This window comes from Ananas comosus, linkage group 16 (assembly GCF_001540865.1).
Source record: "Ananas comosus cultivar F153 linkage group 16, ASM154086v1, whole genome shotgun sequence".
NCBI lineage: Eukaryota > Viridiplantae > Streptophyta > Magnoliopsida > Poales > Bromeliaceae > Ananas > Ananas comosus.
The window spans coordinates 9,294,638-9,319,787 of NC_033636.1; the positions used below are offsets into that span (position 1 = coordinate 9,294,638).

Genomic DNA, 25,150 nt, shown 5'->3' on the forward strand with positions numbered 1-25,150 from the left:
TATGTAATCGAAAAGATCTCCTATTCTCTAATCCGAACCCTCTCGCGGCACAAACAATTTTTGAGTCTCAATAATATTAGATATCGATTACCAAATTATATTAAAAAAAGTTGTAAAATTCGATTCGAACTAGGACTAACAAATAGTTATAAAAATCAAGCCTCCCCCAGATTTTCTTATTATAATATTTTCTTTTACAGGAAGATGTTCATTGTTATACTTGTTAATGCGATCATCAAAATAATAACATTAATTGCAATAATAATAATTAGTGTGAAAAAGAGGAGGAGGAACCAATTAGCGTTGCACCTACTGCTGCTGCAACTGGTGATGATGGATATGCACAACATGGTCGGCGCAGTCGTGGTGGGCGGCGCGATTGGGCTCGGAATCGGGCTCGGACTCGTGTTCTGCGACGAGATGATGGAATGGTCCAAATCCGTGCGAGAAAGCGACGTCGAAACGGCGCTGCGGAAGGAGATTGTGGATGGGAAGAACGCCCAAGCCACCTTCGATGAGTTCCCTCGCTACCTCAGGTTTGTTACTCTTCAAACTATGAGCCGCTCGATATTTTAGTTCTCAAATTTTAATTTATTATAAATTTTTATTAGAATTTGTAAATTATTGCAATCGGCTAAATATCGAAAAGTCGTTGATATTGAAGTGATGCAGTATTTTAATTACTATCGTCGTACCACTTCTACGTTAGTAATATATTAATATTTAACCAACTAAATTAGGTCGTGGGTTTCGAACTTTATAATAAATTAGAATTTGAGGGCCAAAGGTGTAATTTGTCGTTTTTTAAATCTTCAAATTGTTTTTTGTTTTCACAGTAATAGCATTTAATGAAGTCCTGTTGGATTAGTGCAGTTAGTAATTTAACTTTTCACAGTTTTAGTAAAATCGAAAACCTTAATTTAGAGCTTTTGTTTTTAAAAGACAGAAGATTTTTTTTTTTTTTCTTCGTGCTGCAAGATTTTTTTTTTGGGGTCGCTAAAACTGAAAACAAAAGTGGGATCAAACAAGCTATCAAATTAGTTCTATTGTTTTTGTTTATTGGTGTTATAAATTTTTAAGATTTCAATTTCAACGACGGAAAAGTAGAAGTCTGATATATATAACAAAAAAAACTGCATAACGAAGATTTTGCTATAACAAAATAACATACTCTAATTATATCTTTTTAGAGAACAAATATTTTATGGTTCAAAACGTATTCTAAACTTTTTTTTTTTCCTTTTAACCACTGTTTGCTTCATTTAATCTGTTTGCGGGGAGTTTTTTTTTTTTTTTTTTTTTTTTTTTGAGGTTTGTAAATTATGATTCTTACATCTTGTAACAATGTGATCATTTGCAGTGCACACACCAGAACCGCGCTGAAGCAGTTTGGATATTTTCATTTGTACCGACCTAAGTGGTCAAAAGAAGTTAAAAATCTGGTCCCACGCTGGCACGCAATGTTGCTCTCCGGCCCCTCAGGTTCATTTCATGTTACCTGCTTTATTCATTAAGTGTATGAATTTAGCTACATATATGAAACGACGAGGCTCGTAAAAGAGCGCAAAGAGACACCAAAATGAAAAGTACAAAAAAAAAAAGGGGTTTAGATTCTGAGGTACATTAATATACATATTCTTTCTCTATGCAGAGCTTTATATGCAGATGCTTGCAAAGGCTTTCTCTAGCTTCTTTGGGGCCAAGTTGTTGATGCTTGATATCGCCAATTTTAAATTTAAGGTCAGTTAAAAAAAGTTGCAACTATAATTTTTGTTTTTAAATTTGTGGATGATTCATGTACCATCCCAATATTACGTCTTATTTTCCGTACTTCTTACTTAAACACTTTAGTCGCTAAATTTTCTCGTATACTGCAACTTTCGACCGCGACAATGTGTAACTCTTTACCTGTAAAATAGTCACTCGTATAATACCTTCTTTACTTCAGGGGTTGAAACAGTTATATTAGGAAGAGAATTGTAATATATGAAAAGTTTGGGGATTAAAATGGTTAATTGAGAAGTTTAGGAGCTAGCAATATATTTGTTTCATTTACAACTATGCGATTTTGACGCTGGCCATGGCATGTGGTTGCAGGTTCGCTGCAAAAATGGCTGCCCCGACCAAACTTCGGTAAAATTCGCCATTTTATTTAATTTTAACTGACACATTTCACTCAGATTCATGTTTATTTCGATGTTTATATATATTTTTATTTATATTCCTGTTATATTTGTTTATGTGTATACATTCGTGTTCATATTTATATTTGTGTTTATTTGATTAACTGTAACTAACATTGCTGACGAGTTTTTAATTTTACTACCTGCAGGAATCTACTTCTTATTTATTCGATGTTGTTCAAACAATTTCTGAATGGCTCGACGTAAGAGGTATTAATGCGCGTACAATGATTAATTGATTGTGTTTTCCAAATGCAGTTTTTGGATAGTTATGCTATTATTAGTGAAATCTCTTTAGTATGTATTTTGCGCATTTTATGCATATGTTACTGCTGCGACAGTATTCGGCTTATACATTTTGCACGGAAACTTGCTTTTTCATAAATCTTGGTTGGTTCAAGTATGATATATCAAAATCGTCATAATTGTTATAAGATCAATTTAACGCATTAATCTCCTGATTTGTCTTTTATTTGTTTGTTTTGTTTTATTTTCTTGAATTTTCTGATGTTGCAGTTCCTCTCAAAAGAAGTGCTCATTCGTGTATCAGTGAAAAAGCTCTCATTGGATCACTTCAAAAGGTACATCCTTTTCTAAGTTCTTTTTCTTTGATATATATTTTCTTGTCCTTTTCTCTTAATTTTCAGGGCCATTTTAAGTTTTGCTTATCTTGAACATTGTTAATTAATTTGCATAAGACACTCATACAGTTTTGAACATATCATACGCGCGCAGACGTAAATAAACACACACACACAAAATGTGAGAATTGCATGCAAAAATTACTAGAATTTGAACTGTTAGCATTGGTATGAGGTGACACAACTCTTTTACTGAACCTTTTCCACTCAAAACAACTCAGACTAAATTGTATCACTCTCGAATTTGCGAGCACGTGAACCGCGAAGCGCTAATTATGATCTCCGAACCGTCATTGTCCAGGTTCTGCTTTCGGTCTCCACAACCGGCCCCACTGTTCTTTACATCAGGGATGTCGAGGACCTTTTGGACAGATCGACAAGGATGTACTATTTGTTTCGTCAAATGTTAGACGATTTATCTGAAAGGCGAGTAGTGATCATCGGTTCGAGGTTGGTTAAACCCGATACTCAAAATGTGAAACTGCAGATTGCCAATCTATTCCCGTACCGCATAGAAATTGAGCCTCCTCGAGACGAGAGCAATTTGTCTGTCTGGAGATCGCAGATGAAAAACGATGCACAAACCATCAAAACTCAGCATGACAGAAACCTGCTCAGACATATATTAGCAGAAAACAATATCGATTGCGACGACTTGGATTCGGTTTGTTTACCTGCCGACAGGGATCTCAAGCCCCAGATGAAGAACATCGTTTTGGGGGCCGTTTCGAACCATTTGAATGGCAAGGATCCCGAATATAGATCCGGGAAGCTCATCATTCCTTCGACAAGGTAAGAGTACTGTATTTCATGGTTTTAAATGAGTTCTCTTTGTCTGTTTCTTTTCGCAGTTTACTAACTAACTTCTTCTTTGACAGTTTATCCAATGCAGCTAGCCAAATCGAAAATCTCCTTTCGGAGCGGGAAAAAAAGGTTACTAACACTTCAATTTATGATGCTATTAGTCCTATTCACACTTTCGTAACTTGATTTTCTTACTGTGTTTTCTTATAGAATGTTGTTCCAGAGAATAAATATGAGACGAAGATGAGTTCGGAGCTTATACCGCCAAATCGAATCGATGTGGCTTTCGACGACATAGGCGCAATGGACGGCACAAAAGAATTGCTTCAGGAGTTGGTCATGCTTCCTCTTCGACGGCCCGAACTCTTCAAGACAGGCCTGCTGAAGTCGTGCCGCGGAATCCTGCTGTTCGGGCCGCCAGGGACCGGAAAAACTATGCTCGCGAAGGCCATAGCGAGGGAGTCGGGCGCGAGCTTTATAAGCGTCTCGTCTTCTTCCATCACATCGAAGTGGTACGGCGAAGCCGAGAAGAATGTGAGAGCATTGTTCACACTGGCTGCTAAGGCTGCTCCTACAATCATCTTTGTGGATGAGGTTGATAGCATGCTCTCGCAGCGGAATCATCACCATGAAAGCAATGTGACGAGGAGAGTCAAGAATGAGTTCATGACGCACTGGGACGGGCTCCTGACGAATTCCGAGGAGCGGATCCTTGTTCTCGGCGCAACTAACAGGCCATTCGACCTCGACGACGCGGTTATTAGGAGGTTTGAGCGCAGGTTCGTGCGGTGGTACTGTCGATAGTTGTATTTCGGGTTTGTTTAACTCGGCCTGAGCTTCTGTGGAAGTACTGTTTGACTAAAGTTGTTTAAAGAAGCAACACAAAAAAAAAAAAAAAAAGACTAGAATGATCTCAGTAGAAGCTTCAAAATAGAGCTTCTCTGTGTGGGGCCCAAAAAGATCAATTCTGCTTTTTGCTGTAACAAATGCTTTGGGCTTTCCATTCACTAAACTCCTCGTAACTCCGTAGAGTAGAAATGCTGTTCTAAAAGCCAGGTCAAATAAGCGCTCAATGATAGATATCGTCTCGCTTCTTTCTCCAAATCTAACACATGCTTTGAACAGAATTATGGTCGGCCTACCGAGCAAAGAGAGCCGGGAACTGATTCTGAAGAAACTTTTGTCGAAAGAAAATGTTGAGGGAGTTGATTATCAGGAGCTGGCGGCGATGACCGATGGATACACTGGGAGTGATCTTAAGGTATGCATGTTTCCTTCCTTACAGGCATTTTGCGACACTAGTGAATGATTCATCGTCACCTTATAAGCTATATTTTGATGCAGAACCTGTGTGTAACCGCGGCGTATCGCCCTGTTCGGGATCTACTTAAAAAGGATGCAGAAAACAACATGGTAAGAATTTTTTATTTTTCGACCTTCTATTGAATGAAAATCAAGTGTTCCAATGATTTTGATCTCTACAGATTTTTAAAATATATTGATCATTTCAGCAGGAGGTGACGAATCAAACTACTGATCCAGAAAAAATGACTCTGACTGAGAAGCCAACAATTACTCTCAGGCCACTAAACATGGAAGATTTGCGACAGGCGCAGAATCAAGTGAGTTAATTTGCTCTTCTTTTTTCAGACCAAAATTACAGCACTGTATATATCTGGTGCCTTTTCTTAAAAAACTTTGCGAATGATACGACGCAGGTCGCCGCGAGTTTCCCTTCGGAGAGCGCTGCAATGAATCAAATGAAGCAGTGGAATGAACTGTACGGGGAGGGGGGCTCAAGAAAGAAGAGAGAACAACTACCATATTTCATGTAATACATTACTGAATGCACATTGCTCCCCTGATATATACATATCTACATATATGGATCCCAACTTGTAGAAAAATAAGGGACAATGTTAAGTTTTCTATTTTTTGATGCAGTTAGGTGTGCATTTATATTATATGTTAAGTTACGTAAATTTATTTTCAGTTTCAGCTTTGTGTTCATTGAGTAACATTGTGTTTGTGGACAGTGACACAGTGGTTATACTGATTTGTGGGAGTAATTTTTTTGTTAGTTCATTTATGCAAGCTGAGATTTTTATTCAAACTGTGGGGAAGAAACATTTTTGTCGTAAATTTGTCGATTATTACAAAAGTATTTATTACCATCCTTTAGGCATCAAAGTCGTTGTAGTATAGTGGTGAGTATTCCCGCCTGTCACGCGGGTGACCCGGGTTCGATCCCTGACCCGGGTTCGATCCCCGGCAACGGCAATTTTATTTAACTTTTTTTTTTTTTTTTTGTCATTGGGTCTAAATTTATTTTATATGTATACTTATTATTTTTAATCCTTTTAACTTGTTATTCATAAGACGACATAAGCTGAATTTTTTACCTCGATACTTTAATAAGTTAGTTTGTATTTGGCTCGTTTCATAAATAATCGGTCTCAGCTCGCTCGTATTCAGTTCGTTGACAGCACTAGTCTTATTTTACATGTATATTATTTTTAATAATTTTAACTTGTTTTTCGTAAGATAACACAAGCTGAATTTTTTTTTTTTTTTGAGAGAGAGAGGTAGCACGCTACCCACTTCGTAAATAAACTTAGTTGAAAATATGAATCAACTATGATTCAAACTTGGGTCTTGGGTGCCAACCACCAAGCACTTTGCCACTTGCTCTAGGGACGGTCGATCACAAACTAAATTTTTTAACTCAATGCTTTAATAAGTTAGTTTATATTTGGCTCGTTTCATAAATAATCGGTCTCAGCTCGCTTATGTTGGGTTCGTTGACAACGCTAGTCTACTATGTCCGAGTTTAGTTGTAGGTCAGGCTGACATAATCTAAATCATTCAAATATGCTTAAACAAAAAAAAATAAAATAAAATAAAATAAAAAAAATGGTCATCTTCTGCAAAATAGACTGATCCCATTGGACTGATCCCATTGGGAAATATGCCGTCCAACGTTATTGGTGCAGAAAATTTGTACGCGCGAACGGAGGAAAGTGTATCTGTCAACAAAACATTTCTGACACCGTCCTTTTGTAAAGCTGGCGATGCTGCTTGCCCACTAAAAAGCAGTGATGGGTAATCACTTATCCCCTTAAAAAAATGCAATTTTAACAAATAATAAAGAGAATAGGACAAATAAAAACAAAAAAATTTAAAAAATGATAATTATATTTTCCAATCAAATCGAGTCACTAAAAGTTACAAAATTTAGCCTAATTATGTTCTGGATTTGTCTAGCGGATAGTAAGATCTCAAAAGATTGGATCTTAAAAATTATGTTATTCTTTCCTATCAAATCATCTGCTAACAGACGACGATCTTGATCAAATCTCTTACTACTGCTCCTTGGTGGCGGTTCTGTGACGTAAGCTTTCACCGTCCATAAAATTAACGAGGAATTAAGTGTACCACTAACATACTTTCTACAATTATGTTTTCAAAAAAGAAGGAATTTGAGAGTGACTAATTTGTCGCGTATCTGAAAAGATTAGATCGACAATTTTGGTTCACTTAGCGGCATGACAAAAGATAGCTCGACAATTTTGGTTCGCTCAGCGGCATAAGAAACAAACCCTTTTACTAAACTACATAAAACTTCTCAATGACACTAAGGGTGCGTTTGGTTCGCATTATGAAAGATTACTAGGAATAAAAGATATTCGAGAATCTTATTCCTATTCATCCTATTACTAAGAATGTGGAATTCATGTGTTTGGTTCGCACGGTAATATTAATTAGCCATGTTATTTAATATTACAAAAAATATACAATTAATTAATTTATTTATTTATTTAATTTTAGATAATGTTACAAAAAATTTCAACATCTTTTTAGAAAAAAGGGAGAGAGAGTATAAGTTAGAGAGAGTGAGCATAATTAAAAAAATAGAAAGAAAAATATAGTCGAAATTAGAGGGAGTGAGAGAGTTGAAATTTAGAAAGAGAGAGAGAGAGAAAGCTTAGTTTAGAGAGAGAAAAAAAGTTGAAATTTAGAGAGAAAAATAAGTTTAGAGAGAGATATAAGGTTAGAGTGTAAAGAAAAATAATATCAATTAGCCGGCGGGTAGGAAGAAAGAAAGAGATTAGACATATTATGATTACCCCAATCCATTAATATGAGGATACCCACCCTCCCTCAAGGGAATGAGATTAGTACTTTGGGGTGAATCTTATTCCCAAGTGAATCCAATATTACCAACTAGATTACTTAGTGCGTTTAGCCAAACACCGTCATATTTTTTTATTTCCATTGGATTACCAGGAATCTTTAAAAGATAGTGCAAACCAAACGCACCCTAAATATAAGCTGCTTGATCTCTCTTAAAGGTCCAAAACATGGCCACAAAGGCAACTACAGGCCCAGTAATTATACATACCCTCGCCCAACCAAAATAGGAAAAAAATAAGAAGAAGAAGAAAAAGGGTCAGAAACACGATCAGAACAATAGCTACTGCACTAATCAACTACTAATACACCACACTAAAAACCAACATACAACAATCTACAATTTTATTTTGTCCCTTCTCTTTTTTTGTCTTCAATACAGGATGAAAATTCCGTCTCCCCCGCCACCGCCGTCGCGCTAATTGGTATAATTCTTCACTGCAGCGTGGGGCTCGGCGGCCTTGGCGTCCGGGGTGGGCTCCACGGTGGGCGAGGGCGGCACCGGCGTGTCCAAAAGTTCGCGTGGGATCTCAGGAATGCCGCGAAGGTAGAATGTATAGAAGAGCTTGAAAGGGAACACGATCTGCTGCAGCTTGACCTGCCCATACACGCCCTCGAACACGCCGGAGCCGCCGGTCACCGCGAGGTACGACTCCTCGTAGGTGAGGTACGGCCCCTGCACGGAGATGTGGCCGTAGTCACCGAAGTAGAAGCTGTAGATCGCCTCGTAGCGGTCGCCGTTCCGCTCCGGCACGTGCTGGATCAAAATGCACAGCCCCGCCGTGATCCCCAGCCGCTTCTCCAGGTTCCCGTGGTACAGCTTCATTACACAATTCAAATTTAAATTCAAATTTTTTTCACAATTAAAAAAATACTATTCTTACAAACAACTTCTATGATAATAATAATTCAAAATTTTAATGATTGGATTTTATTCTTTGTCTTGTGAGCTATGAGAATCACTTTGTGATTGATATTTATTTTTACTAATTAAATACGGTCACAAGAACAAAATTTGTAAAACTCTTTAGCATTGTGCTTCTCCTGGATCATGTGCTGGAATTTTAGGTTCCTCAAATCTGTTGCTTGATTCTATTAATTAGCAAGATTAGTATTAATTTAGAACGATCTAGTAAAATTTACAAAACAACCAAATTTTCTAGTTTGAGAAGATATATTTATTACTAGTTGTTAATATATCTGCACTCTTCTATGGCTCTGTTAAACAGGATCATGTACCTGTAATATTTTATTTAGCTAAAACTTAGATAAAATCAAAACCAGAAACATCCAAATAACTTCTCCTGTTTTTTCCGAATAATAAAGAGAAACAAAATTTAATTCAATTCTTATTCATTGCTAAACTGAAATCAATTGAACTCTACTGCTCAGATTTGATCCCAAACAGAGCAACTTTAGGGTTTAAGAAGATTCTAGAGAGCGGATCGGAGGGGAGCAAGCTCACCTTGTTGGAGAAGGGGACGAGATCGCCGAGGGAGTTGACCTCGTTCCCGGAGAGGCGAAGGTACGCGGGGCTACTCCGATCCCTCTCGTTGATCTCGTACACGTGCATCTCCTGCACCTTCGCTGATCCACGCCCGATCCCAAACAACCACTGCGTTAGCGATCTACGAGAAATCGAAGCACGTCGAGTAAATCCGAGGTGAGAACACTTACTTGATCTCGAGTCGCTGGTCGTTTGCTTCGCCTTGGAGAAGAGGGAGGCGGAAACCGTAGGGCTAGGGTTTCTCCGCGTGGAGAGCGCTAATTTGGGGGATTGGGAGAGGGAAGTGCTCGGGAACGACAAGAGGAGGGGGGATTTGGGGAGGGAGTGGGTGGTGGGGGTGGTGGGGGAGGAGAGGGAGAGGGAGGGAGCTTTGAGGGCCGTCGCCATGGGAGGGGAGGGGTGAGAGCTTCGCCTTCGTCTTCGTCTTCGTCGGGTGAGGAGGATGAGGTGGAAGGAAGGGTTTGTCCTTTTATAGAGGGGAAAAGGCTCTTTTTTGAACGGTCAATAGATGACGTGGTGAACTCGGTCTAGGAATATTCGAGAACGTTGTGGTGGAAATTAGTAGGAATGGGTATGAAAATGAAATGTAGTTGCCAAACAGCTAAAATATTTTGTTTTAAAAGAATTTATCTCATTTAAATTTTTATTTTATTTTAAAAAAATAATTAATGTTTACACCATATGTCATTTTGTATTTTACTTTTAATAATTTACAAGTTTAGAGCCTTTTATTTGGTTATTATTAGATGGTTTAATTTGCAATATAAAAATCTGCTTGACATTTGTAATTTTATTATAGAGTAATTGTAAATGTAGCATAACCAATATCATGATAGAGCAAAGTTACATAAATAAGTAATTATGTAGATACAAGATTGATCTTTTGCTTAAGAGGTTGTTTGGTTCCGTTCAGTTACCATTATAATTATATATAAATTTAAATTTAATATTTGATTTGATATATTTAAATTCAATCACTATAGTTGGAATATATGAGTAGGCTCCACTATAACAATTAAAACTCTGTTGAAATTGGCCATAGTTGGAAACATCAATTTTAAATAAAAGATCATTTTATCTCTCTAAATAACATTATTAATAGATATCCTACATAAGGTTTTTTTTATATAAATGTACTGTTTAACCGCATACAAATATACAATTAAACAAATTATTTACAATTGTATCACTTTCTAAATAAAAATATATATAATTTATCTGAACTATGGACCACTTTAAATTAATTATATAATTTTTTAAAAATAAATTAGTTTTACTATCCAACCTTTCAATTTGTTTGATTGAAGCTAGTCAACAATACTTCAAAACTTCAAAATTAAATTTTAAAGTCACACGGTAATCGTTGACTGATTTAAATCAAACAAATTAAAAAATTGAATAGTAAAATTAAAATTTTAAAAATTTAGATAGTCGATTCAAAATAATTCATAATTAAAATAAATTTTATACATTTTTATCTCCTTTCTATTATATTTAATCAAATAAAATATATATAATTACAATTGCTTGAAGTATATTTTACAATTATAGAACGGGTGCACGAGTTAAACATGCGGCCACGTGCGTAGTGGTTGGCTCAAATAATACACTCTCTACAGTGGAGAATGGGACCCACAACAAGGTTTGGTGGTCCGTGCACACCATGCTACACGACAAAACCGTCAAATTAGAAAAATTAATATTGTCAAAAATAATATTATGGATAAATTAGTGCGAGATTACTAATTTACTATACTTTTAACGTAGATAACTTATCTTAATTACAGATCATTTGAAATCAATTATTCAACCTTATTTTAATTTTACTAGATATTCAATCGTTCAATTTGTTTGATTTGAGTCTGTCAACAACACTTTAATATTCAAAATTTGAAATCATTATTTATCTTCACATATTTAGTTAGTATATATTGTGCACTCCTCGCAGCTATAAATTTATTAAAATAAAATAATTAGCTTAATTTTTAAAGTCAAAATACAAATTGAATAAATTGACAGATTGGATAGTGAAATTCAAATTTTAAAAAATTAGATAGCCGATTCAAAATAATTTATAGTTCAGATATATTACGTAGGAACAATTTATTGTTTACTGACTTTTGGAACAATTGACATAGAAAAACTAAGAGCTTATAATTTTTATTTAGACGAAATGTTAATATAAGCTTTTAAATTATAAAATTGGAGGAAAAAAAATATTTTTAGAAATATTTGTCTTTGCATTCATTGGAAATTTCAAGGATAAATCAAGAAGCTACTATTCTCTTTTCTAGCAGTTTGACTCTGCAATACATCTACCAAAATTATAGTCAAAACAAATAAATTTTATTTTTTAAATTTTTTATATTTTTGGCCGAAACTCAACAACTTCTTCAAGATAGTTTTGAGAGGTTATAGTCAAATGTCACATAATAGCTTACGCACTCGCGCGCGCGCGCCCACACACGGACAAGCACATTCGAGCATGCTCACACACACAAGAGAAAGCTGAATCAACAACACAACAAGAAGAGTTCATTGTCAGTCGGTATATGATCTATCTAGTACAGTTGGCGAAGAAATTGACAAAAATGAATAAAATAGATAGATTTTATCTCTTTGAATCTTAAAGAAAAAGAAGAAAAAAAAAAAAAAATCAAAATCAAAACAACAATGGGAGGAGGAGAAACAGTAGATGCTTTCCTTTCTCCAACCGAGACCTTTTTTTTCCTGCGCATGCAATGACTAAGATACTCAAAATAGCTTATTATTTTTGTGTCAAATATATATATATATATATATATATATATATATAAAGATTACGAACGTGGACGGTGATAGGAACAACCGTGGAGTCAAACGTGCCCTAAAGCGATTCCGCCACCCAATATTCCTAAAAAGAAAAAACAAAAGTAGATGATAAAAAAAAGTAGTGTGAATATATAGATAATATATTGTCGCAATTCACGTGATACATTTGATTTTTGTTTTTTGATTTTTTTTTTTTGAGAAAAAATAGCAAGCTACCCGTTTCATTTCTTAAGTGAAAATAAACTAAGCGATACAGGATGGAAACAGTTAGAACTTTCAAAAAAGACGAAAGTTAATAAAAGAAAAAAAGAGAGCACAATAAAACAAAATGAGAGAAAAAAGAAGAAGCACAATAGATGGAATCCAGGTGGTCAGAGATACTCGGACCTCTCACCTAACAAAAGTATCAGCCTTTTGGAAAAATGAAAAACGTTGTGTGTCTTAGCTCGAAAGATGATATTATTTCTTTCCGTCCACACGACCCATCAAATTCCAGCTAGGCGGGTTAAGCTTCTTGACCTCAAAGCAGCGTCGGTGATGTTGTCAGTTTTAATCCATAGATCTCGAACATCCCCTAGGGCATCAGGCGGTGGCACCTGTCCCTCTGTGGTAAGTAAGAGGTAGCGAAAAAAGACACAGTTGGAGAAAAGGTGGTAGCAGTTTTCTACGGGAAAAGCGCAGAAGACGCAGTGCTAATGCACCCTCATTCTGCGGGCCAGTAATCTGTCAGGCGTGGGTAATCTTTTCCGAAGCAGCAACCAAATTTAAAATCTCAAATTTACAACCAAATAAGCCACGAGGGATCTTCTCTCTCTCTAATTTTTTTTAAAAAAAACATAGTCAAGGAGAGTGGCAGTAAATATAATTGTAAGAAATCTAAAAAAAAAGTTCTTTAAAAAAAAGATAAATAAAAATGTACAGAGACTCCTCGAGTGAAAAAATAAATCAAAATTTTCCCAAATTTATTAATATCTTTTTATCGAAATTTAATAAATTTAAATACATTAATTAACAATTAATAAAAAATTAAAAGGTGAGGGGACCAACATCAATATTTAAATATAAATAAAATAAAAAAAAAGTTGAGGGGCTATTTCAGAGTCCCGACCTTTTTCCACGCTATTTCTACAAAAAGGAAAAGGCGCATCACGTGGTGCATAAAATAGCTACGGCTCTTTAAGTGAACACGGCAGAGTACGTTCAAATTTGTTTCACCAAAAAAAAAAAAAAAAAAAAAAGAAATAAAAAATCAACTAAGAATTATCTTGAGTTTATAAGGAAAAAAAATTCTTGTATTTCTCATTTTGTTCTTTTTCTTTTTTTTTTTTTAGAGAGATAGATAGTACGATACTCGCTTCGTTTATTTCATTTAAAAATAAATTTAGCTAAAAATGTGAATCAATTAGGATTCGAACTTAAAACCTCGGATACCAATTATCAAGCCTTTTGTCACTTGCTCTAGGGACGCACAATTATTTATCATTTTGTTGAATAAAAAGAGTAACAAAGTTTCATTGGTACAGTTCGGATGGAACTTGGCTTGAAAATTATTGTTTATTAATTAAATATTATAATGGCATACATGGTAGAATAATATGCACTTGTGTAAAATTTTTGGAAAAAACTTTAAATTCCATCATTGTAGTTTCATATTTTCTCATTTTAGTACCATGTGGTTTAAAGTGCATCAATTTAGTGTTATGTGGTTTCATTTTTATCTTTTTATTATCGATTTCATTAATTTTTTCGTTAAATTAGTGACAAAGTTAAAACTAAAAAATACTAAATGGATATTCAATAAACTTAGATGGGGTATCTGAAGTTTTTTATATATAATTTAACGAAATATTAACGAAAAAACAGACGAAAAGATAAAAATAAAACTATAGAATACTAACTTGATATACTTTAAACCATAGAACACTAACTGTATTTGATTTGATTTATATAATAACAAAAGTAATTTTTCATTAACATTTGTTCGATTAAATGAAAAAAAAATCACATTTATTTGGTCCGGTGAAAAAAATAAATAAAAAAAATTTTGCGCACATTAAGTTCTCATTTTCTACTGAAAAATAATAAAAAATGAAAACTTAAATTTTTTACTAGATCCGTAAATATACTTTTATGAAAGAATATTTTTATATCGAACTAAACAAAGGAAAGCATGTTTTTCCATACCGAAAATAATCTTTTGGCTCATTTTACGCTGCATCAAACGCCCCCGTGAGTTTGAGATAATTGCTCTTTTAATAAATAAGCCAAATACAAGCAGAGATTAGCTCATTCCTGTTCAGCTCAATATAGATCTCAATATAGGTTGAATATATATATGTTACAAATTTCTACTTATTTGGATTTTTGACCAACCCAAATATAAAGAGATCTATATTTGGTGCTTTTTAATTATTAGATTAAGATTCTTTTCTCTTTTTTTTTTGTAATTTTCATCCAGTAGTAACGCTAATTATCTAACTTAATTGTTCACAAACCAACTCGTGTGTTTGGCTTGTAAATAAGTAAGTTAAATAAGAGCTAGATTGTTCAGCTCAATATTTTAATAGACCAATTTGTGTTTGGCTTGATTAATAAACAAGCGAATAAGCTGATCTCAGCTCACTCGTGTTCAGCTCATTGATTGCCCTATTCACACGCGCACGCGCACACACAAACAAACAGATACAGTTTTAGGATATAGGCTGAAATTGGGTAGAGCCCAAATGGGTCTGATATAATGTTGGGCCTAATTTGTGAAGCCCAATTCTAGCCCATAGCTTTTATATTTTTAAAAAGCCAAAAAATTAAATTTAAAAGTGCATCCAATTTTTTACTCTTTTTATACTATTAGTTATAGACTTATAGTGCACGCATCATACTTGTATTTACAAAATTAATAAATTTAAATATAAAATTAAAGTTAAGGTAAATTATGAATTTATATTTTAAAATAAATTGTTATTGATGGTATGAATCTATTTTTTAATTTATTTATTTTTAAATTTTGATGTATTTTTAAGTATGTTTTCAATTTAGTTATGCTGTAAATATATTTTATGTGTTACAATAACATATAATTATTTTTTAATGTATCCAAAATTTAACAATTTGAACTAATTCCAAAATTTAAATGAAAGTTCGAATTTAGATTTAAATTTATGAATCAAATTTAAAACTTTAAAGTTAATTTGAATCCATTATTTTAAATTTTAAAAAAATATTTATTTGATAGGTTAATTTTTAAATCATCTTATTTAAACCGAATTTTTTTTTAGTTAGATAATTATTTAAATTTCTTTTCTGTAATGTGTATGAAGTATTCTTTTATTTCATTTGAGATTTCGTCCGGCAAGTCTAAACTTTTTATCTACTTTAAAATATATAAATATATACGGTGACTAAATAAATCCGTGAAGTGAACCATACAGTGATATATAGAATTAGGCTAGAATACTATTAATAAGAGTTCAGCTATTATAATTTTATGAGTATAGATCTTTCTATACTCATAAGTTTTCGATCGTTAGATCTACTCCTTTGACCATTTCCATCTATTAGATCATACTATTCAACCAACCAACCAGTCAACCCTAGGAGGAACCACTATTAGCCTAACAAAAATCATTATTATCCTAACCGCACATTTCTTAATTTAACGGTCAAAAATCTATGACTACAAAAGAGTCTATACTTATAAGAGTGTAGTAGTCCTGGCCCTATGAATAGTATTTGGGCTCTTTGTTATCAAATCTTAAACTTTTCGACGAAAAATTACAGGGTTAAGATAATAGTGATCCCCCAAGGTTTGGAATTAAATAGGTGGTTGGTCGAATAGTATAATTTAAAAAATAAAATTGATTAAAGTATAGATCTAACAGCTAAGCGCTCAAATATTATTAATAGTATTCCAGCTCAACTTAGTGATGTATGTATATTAATAATTAAAATAAATGAAATATTAAGGGATTACCAAAATTTGTCTTTTAATTTTTATTGTTTGGGCCTACAAAAGATTTCGAATCAAAAAGCGCGCGCGTCTCGCGCCATGCGAATTACTTATTCCACCCGGGATAGGCTCAAAATCCTCGTTATTCCCCGAACTTATTCCGCTTCGTCGCAACCTCGAATAACATGGCAACACCTCAAAGAAACCCTAGCCTCCGCCATTTCCGACCTCTCCCTCTCCCTTCCCCTCCTCCGATCCCTCCACGCGCGCGCCTTCGCCCTCGGCCTCCGCAGCAACGTCTTCGTCTCCTCCCTCCTCGTCTCCCGCTACTTCGCCCTCGGCGACGCGCGCGGCGCCCGTTCGGTGTTCGACGCGCTCCGAGATCGACCCGCGAAGCCCCTCCTTTGGAACTCCATGATCAAAGGGTTCTTGAGGCACGATTCGCCTCGTTTGGGGTTGGAATTGTTCCGCGAGTTGATGGGTCGGTCGGATTGTGGGCCGGATAGGTACACCTTCCACCTCGCGATCGCGGCGTGCGCCCGAATGTCGGATTTTGAATTTGGTTTTTGGATTGGAGGCGTTGTTAGGTCTAGAGGGCTCGGATCCGATCTCCTCGTCGCGACGGCGCTGATCGGTTTGTACTCTAAAGCAGGCGAATTCGGACTCGCTCGTAAGGTATTCGATGAAATGCCGTCTAGAGATGTTGTGGCGTGGAATGCGATGATTTCAGGGTATTCGCAAGGTGGGTTTTTGTTTGAGGCTGTAGATTTGTTTCGGAAGATGAGGTTTGTTCATAGGGTTTTGCCGAGCGACGCAACCCTGGTGAGCGTGATCTCCGCGTACGGTGATTTAGGTGATCGGAAGAGTGCGGAACTTTTCCATGCTCACGTGATTAAAATCGGTTTTGAAATCAACCTCTCTGTTTCGAATTCACTTACAGAAATGTACAATAAATGTGGCAACTTGGACGCAGCTGCTGCATTGTTTGATTGGATGTTGACGAAGGATGAAATCTCGTGGAGTTCTATGATCGGTGGATATGTTCAACATGGTCGGCCCGATGATGCTCTTAAGCTCTTCCGTCGGATGGCGTTCGATGAAGGAGTTAAGCCCACCAGGCCCATGTTGCTGAATGTGCTTCTTGCTTGTGCCGAGTTGGGCGATTGGAGAGAAGGTAAATGGATCGAAGAGAATTACATATTGCATGATAGCATTGGATTCGGAACCGATTCATCTCTTCTGACTACACTTGTATACATGTACGCCAAGTGCGGAAAGTTCAATACCTCTCTCAATCTTTTGAAGGGAACTGCTCAAGTGAGAGAGGATGTGATTGCGTGGAATGCAGTGATTAAAGCCTGTATAGAGCTCGGAAACGTGGATATGGTATTTGAGCTCGCTCTCCAAATGCAAAGGAGAGGTATCGCTCCAGATTCAGCAACCTTTTTATTGGTGCTCTCATTAGTCTCGTTGATTCCATCCTTGAAGAAGGGGATGGAGACGCATGCTCACGTAATAAAAAGAGGTTTCAGATCGGAGAACCCGATTGCTAATTCCCTTATCAGCATGTACTCCCGGTCGGGAAGCGTAGGGCATTCACTCGAGGTCTTTAACGGAGTTAAAGAAAAAGATGTGGTCTCTTGGAGTTCAATAATACAAGCATATGCGTTGAATGGGAAGGTTGACGAGGCTCTCGATCTTTTCGACGTTATGAGGAGAACGGAAGTACGACCAAACCACTACACTTTTCTCGCTGTATTATCCGCATGCAGCCATGGGGGTCTTGTGGAGAAGGGATGGCGTGTGTTCAAACTCATGAAAGAAGATTACGGGTTGGAGCCAGAGATCGAGCATTTTACCTCAATGGTGGATATGTTCTGTCGTGCTGCACGGTTGGCTGATGCGTATAATTTGCTAAAGAATGGAATATCTCAGCATGGAAGTAATTCCGCATTATGGGGGACTTTGCTTAGTGCTTGTAGATTGCATGGTGATTTAGTTATCGCAGAAGCAGCAGCGAAGCAGCTCTTAATGTTGGAACCACAAAATGCAGCCAATTATAAGATGCTTGCTGATGCTTATATTTCAGCAGGCAGGAGGGAGGAAGCTATTGGTGTTTTAGGGCTTTTGAGGGAAAGCCAATTGGAAAAGAGAACAGGTTACAGTTGGTTTGAAGGAGGTTAGGGTTTTCCTAAAAATGCGCTCTGTCTATTGCTTCGAATCTTGTATAATTAACAACCAACTCAGCTGACGAAAAAGAGATCAGTTTTGCACGACTTAAAGAAGAGAAGGTCGCCACTTTGTGGTCGGTTCCATTGATCTACAATTTCAACTTATGTGATAGCTGAGAGCTTCTACAACGCTTTATTAGTTTAACGAAACAGCATTGGATGTGGCGGACGCGATAAGAAAAACATAAGGGAGCGAAGATTAGGAAAACTCAGAAAGATTTACGAACCTCTGCAGATGCACCAGAAAATTTCAAGCACTGTATTTACAGAAGATAAACTTCAAAAGGCAGGTTTTTTTTTTTTCACTTTGATTGCAAAATGCTTGCCTCAAAATTGGTGTGAGTCTGTGTTTTGATATATCCCAACTATGAAGAATCCTCAGCTGTCTCCAATTTTTTAACACGTATTGTCAATTTGTCATCTGATCTGTACAAAATTATTGAAAGTGCAAATAATAATATATTGCAAGCTGTGGAGTGATACTTCTATGTTAACAGTAAATGTTGCCGCGATATTATTCAGAGCTTGTTTTAAGTTGTTGTTTGCTGCTTTTTTTTTTTTTAGAGTAAATTATATGTTTGGTCCTCAAACTATGACGGAGGTGACACTTTTGCCTTTCAACTTTAATTTTATTATAATTTTTCGTTTGAATTTTTAAAATTGTTACGATCAAATTCCACAACCTAATTTAGTTAGTTAAATGTTGATACATTGCTAATATAGAGTGATGTAGTATTTTAATATTGGCGCATTATGGATCACAACATTGTTATATCACTTTTCTCTTAATGATACATAACATTTATCAACTAAATTGCATTATAAGGACTTGATTGTAACAATTTTAAAAGTTCAAGCCAAAAATTATAATAACTTAAAGTTTGAGGACCAAAGTGTTATCCGTCTCATAGTTTGAGGACCAAACATGCAATTTATCCATTTGCTCTTTTTTAAAATCTCTTTGAAAACTTTGCTAGGCAAATGATCCTCTCAGTTTTCTTAATTACCTGCATAGCTATTACTGGTGGATAATTTATGTTTATTTGATGTATTTCTTTCTTCAGTCGATTTTTAATTTAATTTAATTTATTTTTTTTTTTTTTGGCAGGGCATAAAGATTCAAGCAGTATCCTACGCACGATTTATTAGCACAGAAAATATATTGCAAATACAATTTACACGACATTTTTTTTTTCTTTTTTTTTGTGGAGTTTTCTAATATTGCTATGGATTCGATGATCCCTATAGGACGTGATTAGCGAGAATTAATTATTGGAGACAAACACTCAAACAGACCGGCAAAACAACAGTAGCCACAGATATGATTCTCAATCAAAAATGACAAAATGTAATATGTGTTTGGCTAAATTATAGAAAACCCCCTTATTGATACCTGTTTTTTTATTTTTCTTTTTTGTCATTTAAAAATTTATATTTTGCTCCCTTAAAAATTGAAAAATATTTACAGAGGAGTACACTGACAAAATGACTAAAATGCCCTCACCATCTTCGTCTTCTCCCCCAACCTCGCTCAGCCGTCGCCCCTCCTCTTCCGTTCTTCGCGCCTCGCTCAACCGCAGTTTCGACTCCACTGTCCTCCACATGCTCGCCCGCTTTTCCTGCACTCGCGTTGCCCTCCCATTTCGGCGACGGGAGGAGATCGGAGTGGGCATGGATGGAGAGGCATGCGAGGGCGAGCGGCGGAGAAGGGCGAAGGGGATGTGGGCGAGGGCGAGGGTGAGGTAGTTGAAGAGGGCGAGGTGGCAAGGTGGCGAGGCAACGGCGAGGCGGAGGGAAGCGAAGCAACAGAGAAGAGGACGGTGGGATATTTTTGGCATAAAATTTTTTTTAACGGAACCCTAACGGATCACTAACGGTAATTGGTGAAGTGCATATTTTTTTTTTTTCATGAAAATAAAATGTAGGTTTTTAAATGACAGAAAAAAAAGTGAAAAAGTGGATGTTGACAGAAAGATTTTATATAATTTAGCCTATGCGTTTATATAGTTATCACTTATCAGTCAAAAAAAAAGTATTTTCTGTAGCTGAGGTTGTGACTACTTCCCACGAGCGAGGGGCCATGGAATACAGGATAACTACAATGGGGGTCCAACGTGCAATTCGACATCGAATTTGAACTTGAACCTAGGGTTATTTATTGAGAAATTCAGCGTCCGCTCCTCTTCCCTCTCTCTTTCTCTCTCTCTCTTTCTCTGAGAATTAAATGCAGTCGCTGGGGAAACTCACCCACCGCTCCCGCATCTCCAAAAAAAACCCTAACCCCACATTCCTCTCCATCATCATGCTACAAAACCCTCTCCTCCCTCCTCTCCCCTCCCCACAATGTCCTCCTCCTCCTCATTCCTCTCCACCATCAGCAACCTCGGCCTCGGCTACGCCATCGCCATCTCCCTCGGCTTCCTCGTCCTCCTCTCCTCCCTCCTCCTCGCCTCCTACCTCTGCCGCCGCCGCCGCCGCCTCCCCACAAACCCTAACCCTAACTCCAACGCCTCCGCCGCCGCCAGTGGCGTCGCCGTCCCCCGGATAATCTTCGTCGCCGAGGACGACGACGACGACGACGACCGGCGCGGCGGCGGAGGCAGCGCCGCCGCAGGGCTCGACCCCGCGGCGATCGGGTCGTACCCGAAGTTCCCGTACTCCGCCGCGAAGGGCCTCGGCGGAGACCCCACGTGCTCGATCTGCCTCTGCGAGTACCGGGAGGGGGAGATGCTGCGGATGATGCCCGATTGCCGCCACTACTTCCACCTCCCCTGCATCGACGCCTGGCTCGGCCTCAACGCCTCGTGCCCCGTTTGCCGCACCTCGCCGATGCCCACGCCGCTCTCCACGCCGCTCTCCGAGCTCGTACCGCTCTCGCAGTACGCCGCCGATCGGCGGCGGAGGTGATCTCCGGATCAGGTTCTACATCTGGCAATCTTTCGATATCTCTTCCTTTCAACTCTGTACATTTTAAAGTTTAGTCCCTTTTTACATTGTGTTTCTTATATAGGTAAATCTAGAGTGCTATTTTAGTTCCGCAATCATGTGATTGTGACGTAGGTAGGTGGTGTTTCCCAGGTTTCACTACTCTAGGGTTTGCAATTGTTTTAGTTTAATTTATTGGATTGTTTCTGGCATTGTGAGTTTTTTAGCAGGATTAGAGCCATGGCCGAGTATATGAAATTTTTGAATGATATAAATGTGAAAATCATTTTGAATGCTGGAGTTACTACCTTGTTTATTGTGCTCTCTTAGCTTCAAAACCTCATGTATGTTGAACTTCAATATTTCTCCATTTTAAGGTTGAGTGTCAAGTATGAGGAGTCAAACATATGCTGGAGAGCATTCTTAGTATCTGAACACTAAGTGAATGTTTGTTTTGCTTTTACTTTTTCTAATTATTGGAGTTAAGCTCAATTGGTGCTAATGTTTGAGGTTGTGATTTATATATGAGTATTTGTTTGGCACGCTGGAAAAAATTCCTTAATAGAAATGATTGCAGCCTGTGGTGTCTATAACATATATTGAATAGAATTCATTTCAGATCAGAGGATTTCAATTTAACTCAGTTAGACATCAAATTATTCTGTTTGGAATAAATTGGTGCTTAATTAAGCTCCATTTTACTTTGTTGTTTGCTAAGAGATGAGAATTCTTTTTTTAATGTGTTAACTTGTATTAATATGCCCTTTTGTTGAATAATTAGAATGCTTACACAAGGGCTTTTTGGTGTTATATTATATTATATATATTATAACTTTGGCAAATGAATCCTCAACAAAGCTGTTCTAAAATTATGGGATTTGTTTGTACTATGAGAAACTTCACAAAATCCTTCCAACTCAATTGAAATCCTCACCAAATCAGACCTAAATTCAGGGCTACAAGTGATACATTTTTGTAAATTAGGACTCAAATTTCCATAATTGTGGTCGAATAACAGGGTGTACTTTAGAAAGTATCCAACTCCTGTTATATCAAGCTAGTTGTCCAGTGTGAGTGTTGGTGATTAATGCACGACCTTTTTTTAAAAAAATATCATACAAGATCACAAGTTATGAAGGTAATTATATGTTCTTTCAGTTCTTGCTGCTTATTTGATTAGCTGAGGAGCTCTTATGTATCAGCACATAATAATTCAGAGACTGAGTTCTGTAGATCAGAAAGGAACGGTCTTGTTATCTTGCAAAGTGCATATTTGAGGAACTATTGCATAGATGTTGCTTTATTTAACTGATATGGGAGTGAATTTTTCACATGCTAAAGCAACCAACAATTAAGAACTTGGAAAATATACTATATCATCATACAGCATATTCTAATTGTTTAATGAAGCTTGTAGTTTTATGCTTTGTGTATAGAATATATTGATCTTTCTTTATATTGTTTTTCTTTAGTCCATCTATTCTGTTTGAAAGTTTACTTTCTTACTTGGAAGGTTTAATTATCTCTGTAATGTACTTTGTATTTTCTGAGCAGTTGAGTTCTTTAATTAGGACACTTCTTGATTTAGAGGTCATTGTCTCGTAGTAGAGCTCCCTTTTTGCCTGATTTTAACACAATCATTATGTTGGAAGTTGTTTTTCCATGATTGTGCTATCTTAATTATAATGATATAGATCTGAACAAAATTCTGCAGAGGCTGTAATTTCGGAAATGATGATTTGCTTAAGTTTGTAATATCCGACAAATTTTGATACACATTTTGCAGTCGTTGTCTTACTATAACAGTAACTTAGGTCCAAACATGTAGAGTTATCGACCAAAGTGTTGCAGCATATATTTATTTTTTTTCTGATGTTGTCAGAGTCTTGGAAGCTTTGTTAGATCTCTTTAAAATATATTTGAATCTGTGCTCCCTCTTAGTGTTTTTTTTTTTTTTTTTTTTTTTCACTTTTTACAATTTTATCTTTCAACTTGAATTTTGAGCATCCTGAGAACACCCCATGCTTAATAATGTGCTGAATAAGCTCACTTTTTAAGCCTTTGGAATGTATTGATATCTAAATGATCTGCAACAGGAGTAATGAGATAAAGGTAGGTGGTAGTTGGAATACTTGCTTAGTCCGACGTGTACTCTTTATGCATGTACATAAATATATTCCAAGAACTGCAATTGAGACACGTACAAGAGATGATTCTAAAATAGAGTGCATGGTCAATAAATTTGTACCCGATTGTAGGGCCTTGTCATTTATTTATCTTCACATGGCCTCTCAACAGCAAGAGGTTCTGGATGCACTTGACTATGCCCTACTTCACTAAATTACTACCATTTCCTTTCATCTTAGCTGTTGCCATGTCCCTTACATAGGCTACTTAATCTTTTCAGTCGCATTGTAGCGCAACAACACGGATTTGAATCCGGGATCGAGAATTATGTAGCTGAGTACTTTATCCACCTATTCAACAGTGAATTGGTAACCATTGGCCCATTCTTACTGCATTCACAATGCTGTATTTATAATGGGTTTTGACTTGTTCTTATTTGATAGTTAGTTGTTACGATCTCGAAGGTGGAGGGAAAAAAAAAAATTCTAAAGATTTAAAGATGTAACAGTGATTTGCATCTGCAAAATACATTATTTTTAGTGAGCGAGTGTAGAGAAAAAAAGAGGTAGTGGGCCTTTGGATCCATATAACTTATGGGCCTTCAAATCGGTTGGTATTGTTACTATACCGATATCTAGTTGTAATTTCTAATAGGTATGTTTCTTTTTGTTCAAAACCATAACATATATTACTTCAGTAAGGCACCATAATCACATAGTAGTGTGATGGGAGCCTCTGCTTGTAGTTTGCTTATCGATGCCCTCAATAATCTTAAACATGGATAAATATGGTGACACGTAGGGACTATTGTACTTGTTGTCTGTCGTAATTGGTTAGCTTGCATGGCACCCAGGCCATATGAGAAAACTTAGCTGCATAGATTTTGTTTTTTTTCTTTTCAAAAAAGAAAAGAAATGCAACAAATTTTTGTAAAAAAAAAAAAAAGGGCAATGTATATCAAATGGGGCTAAAGTTTGTGTTTTCCATGTCTTACGTGATTCTCTTCTTACTTTGCTCTTCAGGCATACTTAGTCAATGGATGAAGTTGTACTTGAGATTGTAGTTATAGGCCATTTAACAAGTCTCTTTTGGTTTTCGAGATACAGCCGGAAATTAGAATATATATATATAGAGAGAGAGAGAGAGAGAGAGAGAGAGAGAGTTGAGCTAGAATACTTTGATATTAAACGGACTTCGTTACCACCCATTTGTTTTCAATGATGGAGCCTCCAAATCGACGATCGGTATGTTCTATACCGCTTGAAGTATTTAGAAACCAAATTTTAAATCTTTTCGACATCATCAACCTAATGATCAAAGGGTTTTAAAATTTGTGATTTTAATGGTCGATATGATGCGTTTTTTATTTAACGGTGTAAAGATATTCAAATCAAATGAATTTTGGTTAGAAAATTCTTTAAATTATTTAGAACAAGATCTAGGCCAATTTGCATAAAAAATCAACTTATTTTGGGCTTTTGCAAAACTGGGTCACATTTTTCGTTTTTACAGATTCGGTTCGTTTTTTCAGCAAACTGACCAAAATACCCTTATTACTTTTTCTCTTTCCTCTTTCTTTCTCATCTTCGTTTCTCTCGTTCTTTTTTTTTTCTCACCGAAAATAGTAACGAAGGCAGAGGCGGAGGCGGAAACGGTCCGCCTCGCCTCTCACCCTCATGCTCTCGCCCTCGCCCTTGCCTTTGTCGACGCACACCCTACCTTCCTCGCCTCCGACCCCGCCAAGGCTACACCGCGACTTTTTTTTTTTCTTTTTTTTTCTTCCC

The 25,150-nt window shown here is 36.5% G+C and overlaps 4 protein-coding genes across 4 annotated transcripts; 3 read left to right on the top strand and 1 right to left on the bottom strand.

The window, feature by feature from the left end:
* LOC109722115 (putative ribosome biogenesis ATPase nvl) lies at positions 334-5,463 on the top strand. The gene is given in 12 exon segments (XM_020250001.1): positions 334-536; positions 1,361-1,482; positions 1,652-1,740; positions 2,098-2,133; positions 2,333-2,393; positions 2,700-2,764; positions 3,126-3,616; positions 3,703-4,407; positions 4,754-4,889; positions 4,973-5,041; positions 5,140-5,250; positions 5,347-5,463. Coding segments are annotated over 12 exon segments (2,205 nt in total).
* Positions 7,930-9,740, bottom strand: LOC109722531 (allene oxide cyclase, chloroplastic-like). Its single transcript, XM_020250625.1, has 3 exons — positions 9,497-9,740; positions 9,285-9,406; positions 7,930-8,639 (listed from the first exon to the last, which is right to left on the bottom strand). Exons 1-3 carry the CDS (start codon positions 9,711-9,713, stop codon positions 8,238-8,240), a joined length of 741 nt encoding a protein of 246 aa, XP_020106214.1. The 5' UTR covers positions 9,714-9,740; the 3' UTR covers positions 7,930-8,237.
* Positions 16,160-18,794, top strand: LOC109722019 (pentatricopeptide repeat-containing protein At5g27110-like). Its single transcript, XM_020249863.1, has one exon. The coding sequence runs from the start codon at positions 16,183-16,185 to the stop codon at positions 18,265-18,267; it is 2,085 nt and encodes a 694-aa protein (XP_020105452.1). The 5' UTR covers positions 16,160-16,182; the 3' UTR covers positions 18,268-18,794.
* On the top strand, positions 20,366-21,532 carry LOC109721999 (RING-H2 finger protein ATL68-like). Its single transcript, XM_020249838.1, has one exon. The coding sequence runs from the start codon at positions 20,658-20,660 to the stop codon at positions 21,219-21,221; it is 564 nt and encodes a 187-aa protein (XP_020105427.1). The 5' UTR covers positions 20,366-20,657; the 3' UTR covers positions 21,222-21,532.

Excerpts from the sequence above, each read along its gene's own strand:
- LOC109722531 (XM_020250625.1), bottom strand. The coding sequence starts at position 9,713 with ATGGCGACGGCCCTCAAAGCTCCCTCCCTCTCCCTCTCCTCCCCCACC. Across the intron at positions 9,407-9,496 it reads GACCAGCGACTCGAGATCAA|CGAAGGTGCAGGAGATGCAC; the intron begins GTAAGTGTTCTC and ends GGCGTGGATCAG. Across the intron at positions 8,640-9,284 it reads TCGTCCCCTTCTCCAACAAG|CTGTACCACGGGAACCTGGA; the intron begins GTGAGCTTGCTC and ends TGTGTAATGAAG.
- LOC109722019 (XM_020249863.1), top strand. The coding sequence starts at position 16,183 with ATGCGAATTACTTATTCCACCCGGGATAGGCTCAAAATCCTCGTTATT.
- LOC109721999 (XM_020249838.1), top strand. The coding sequence starts at position 20,658 with ATGTCCTCCTCCTCCTCATTCCTCTCCACCATCAGCAACCTCGGCCTC.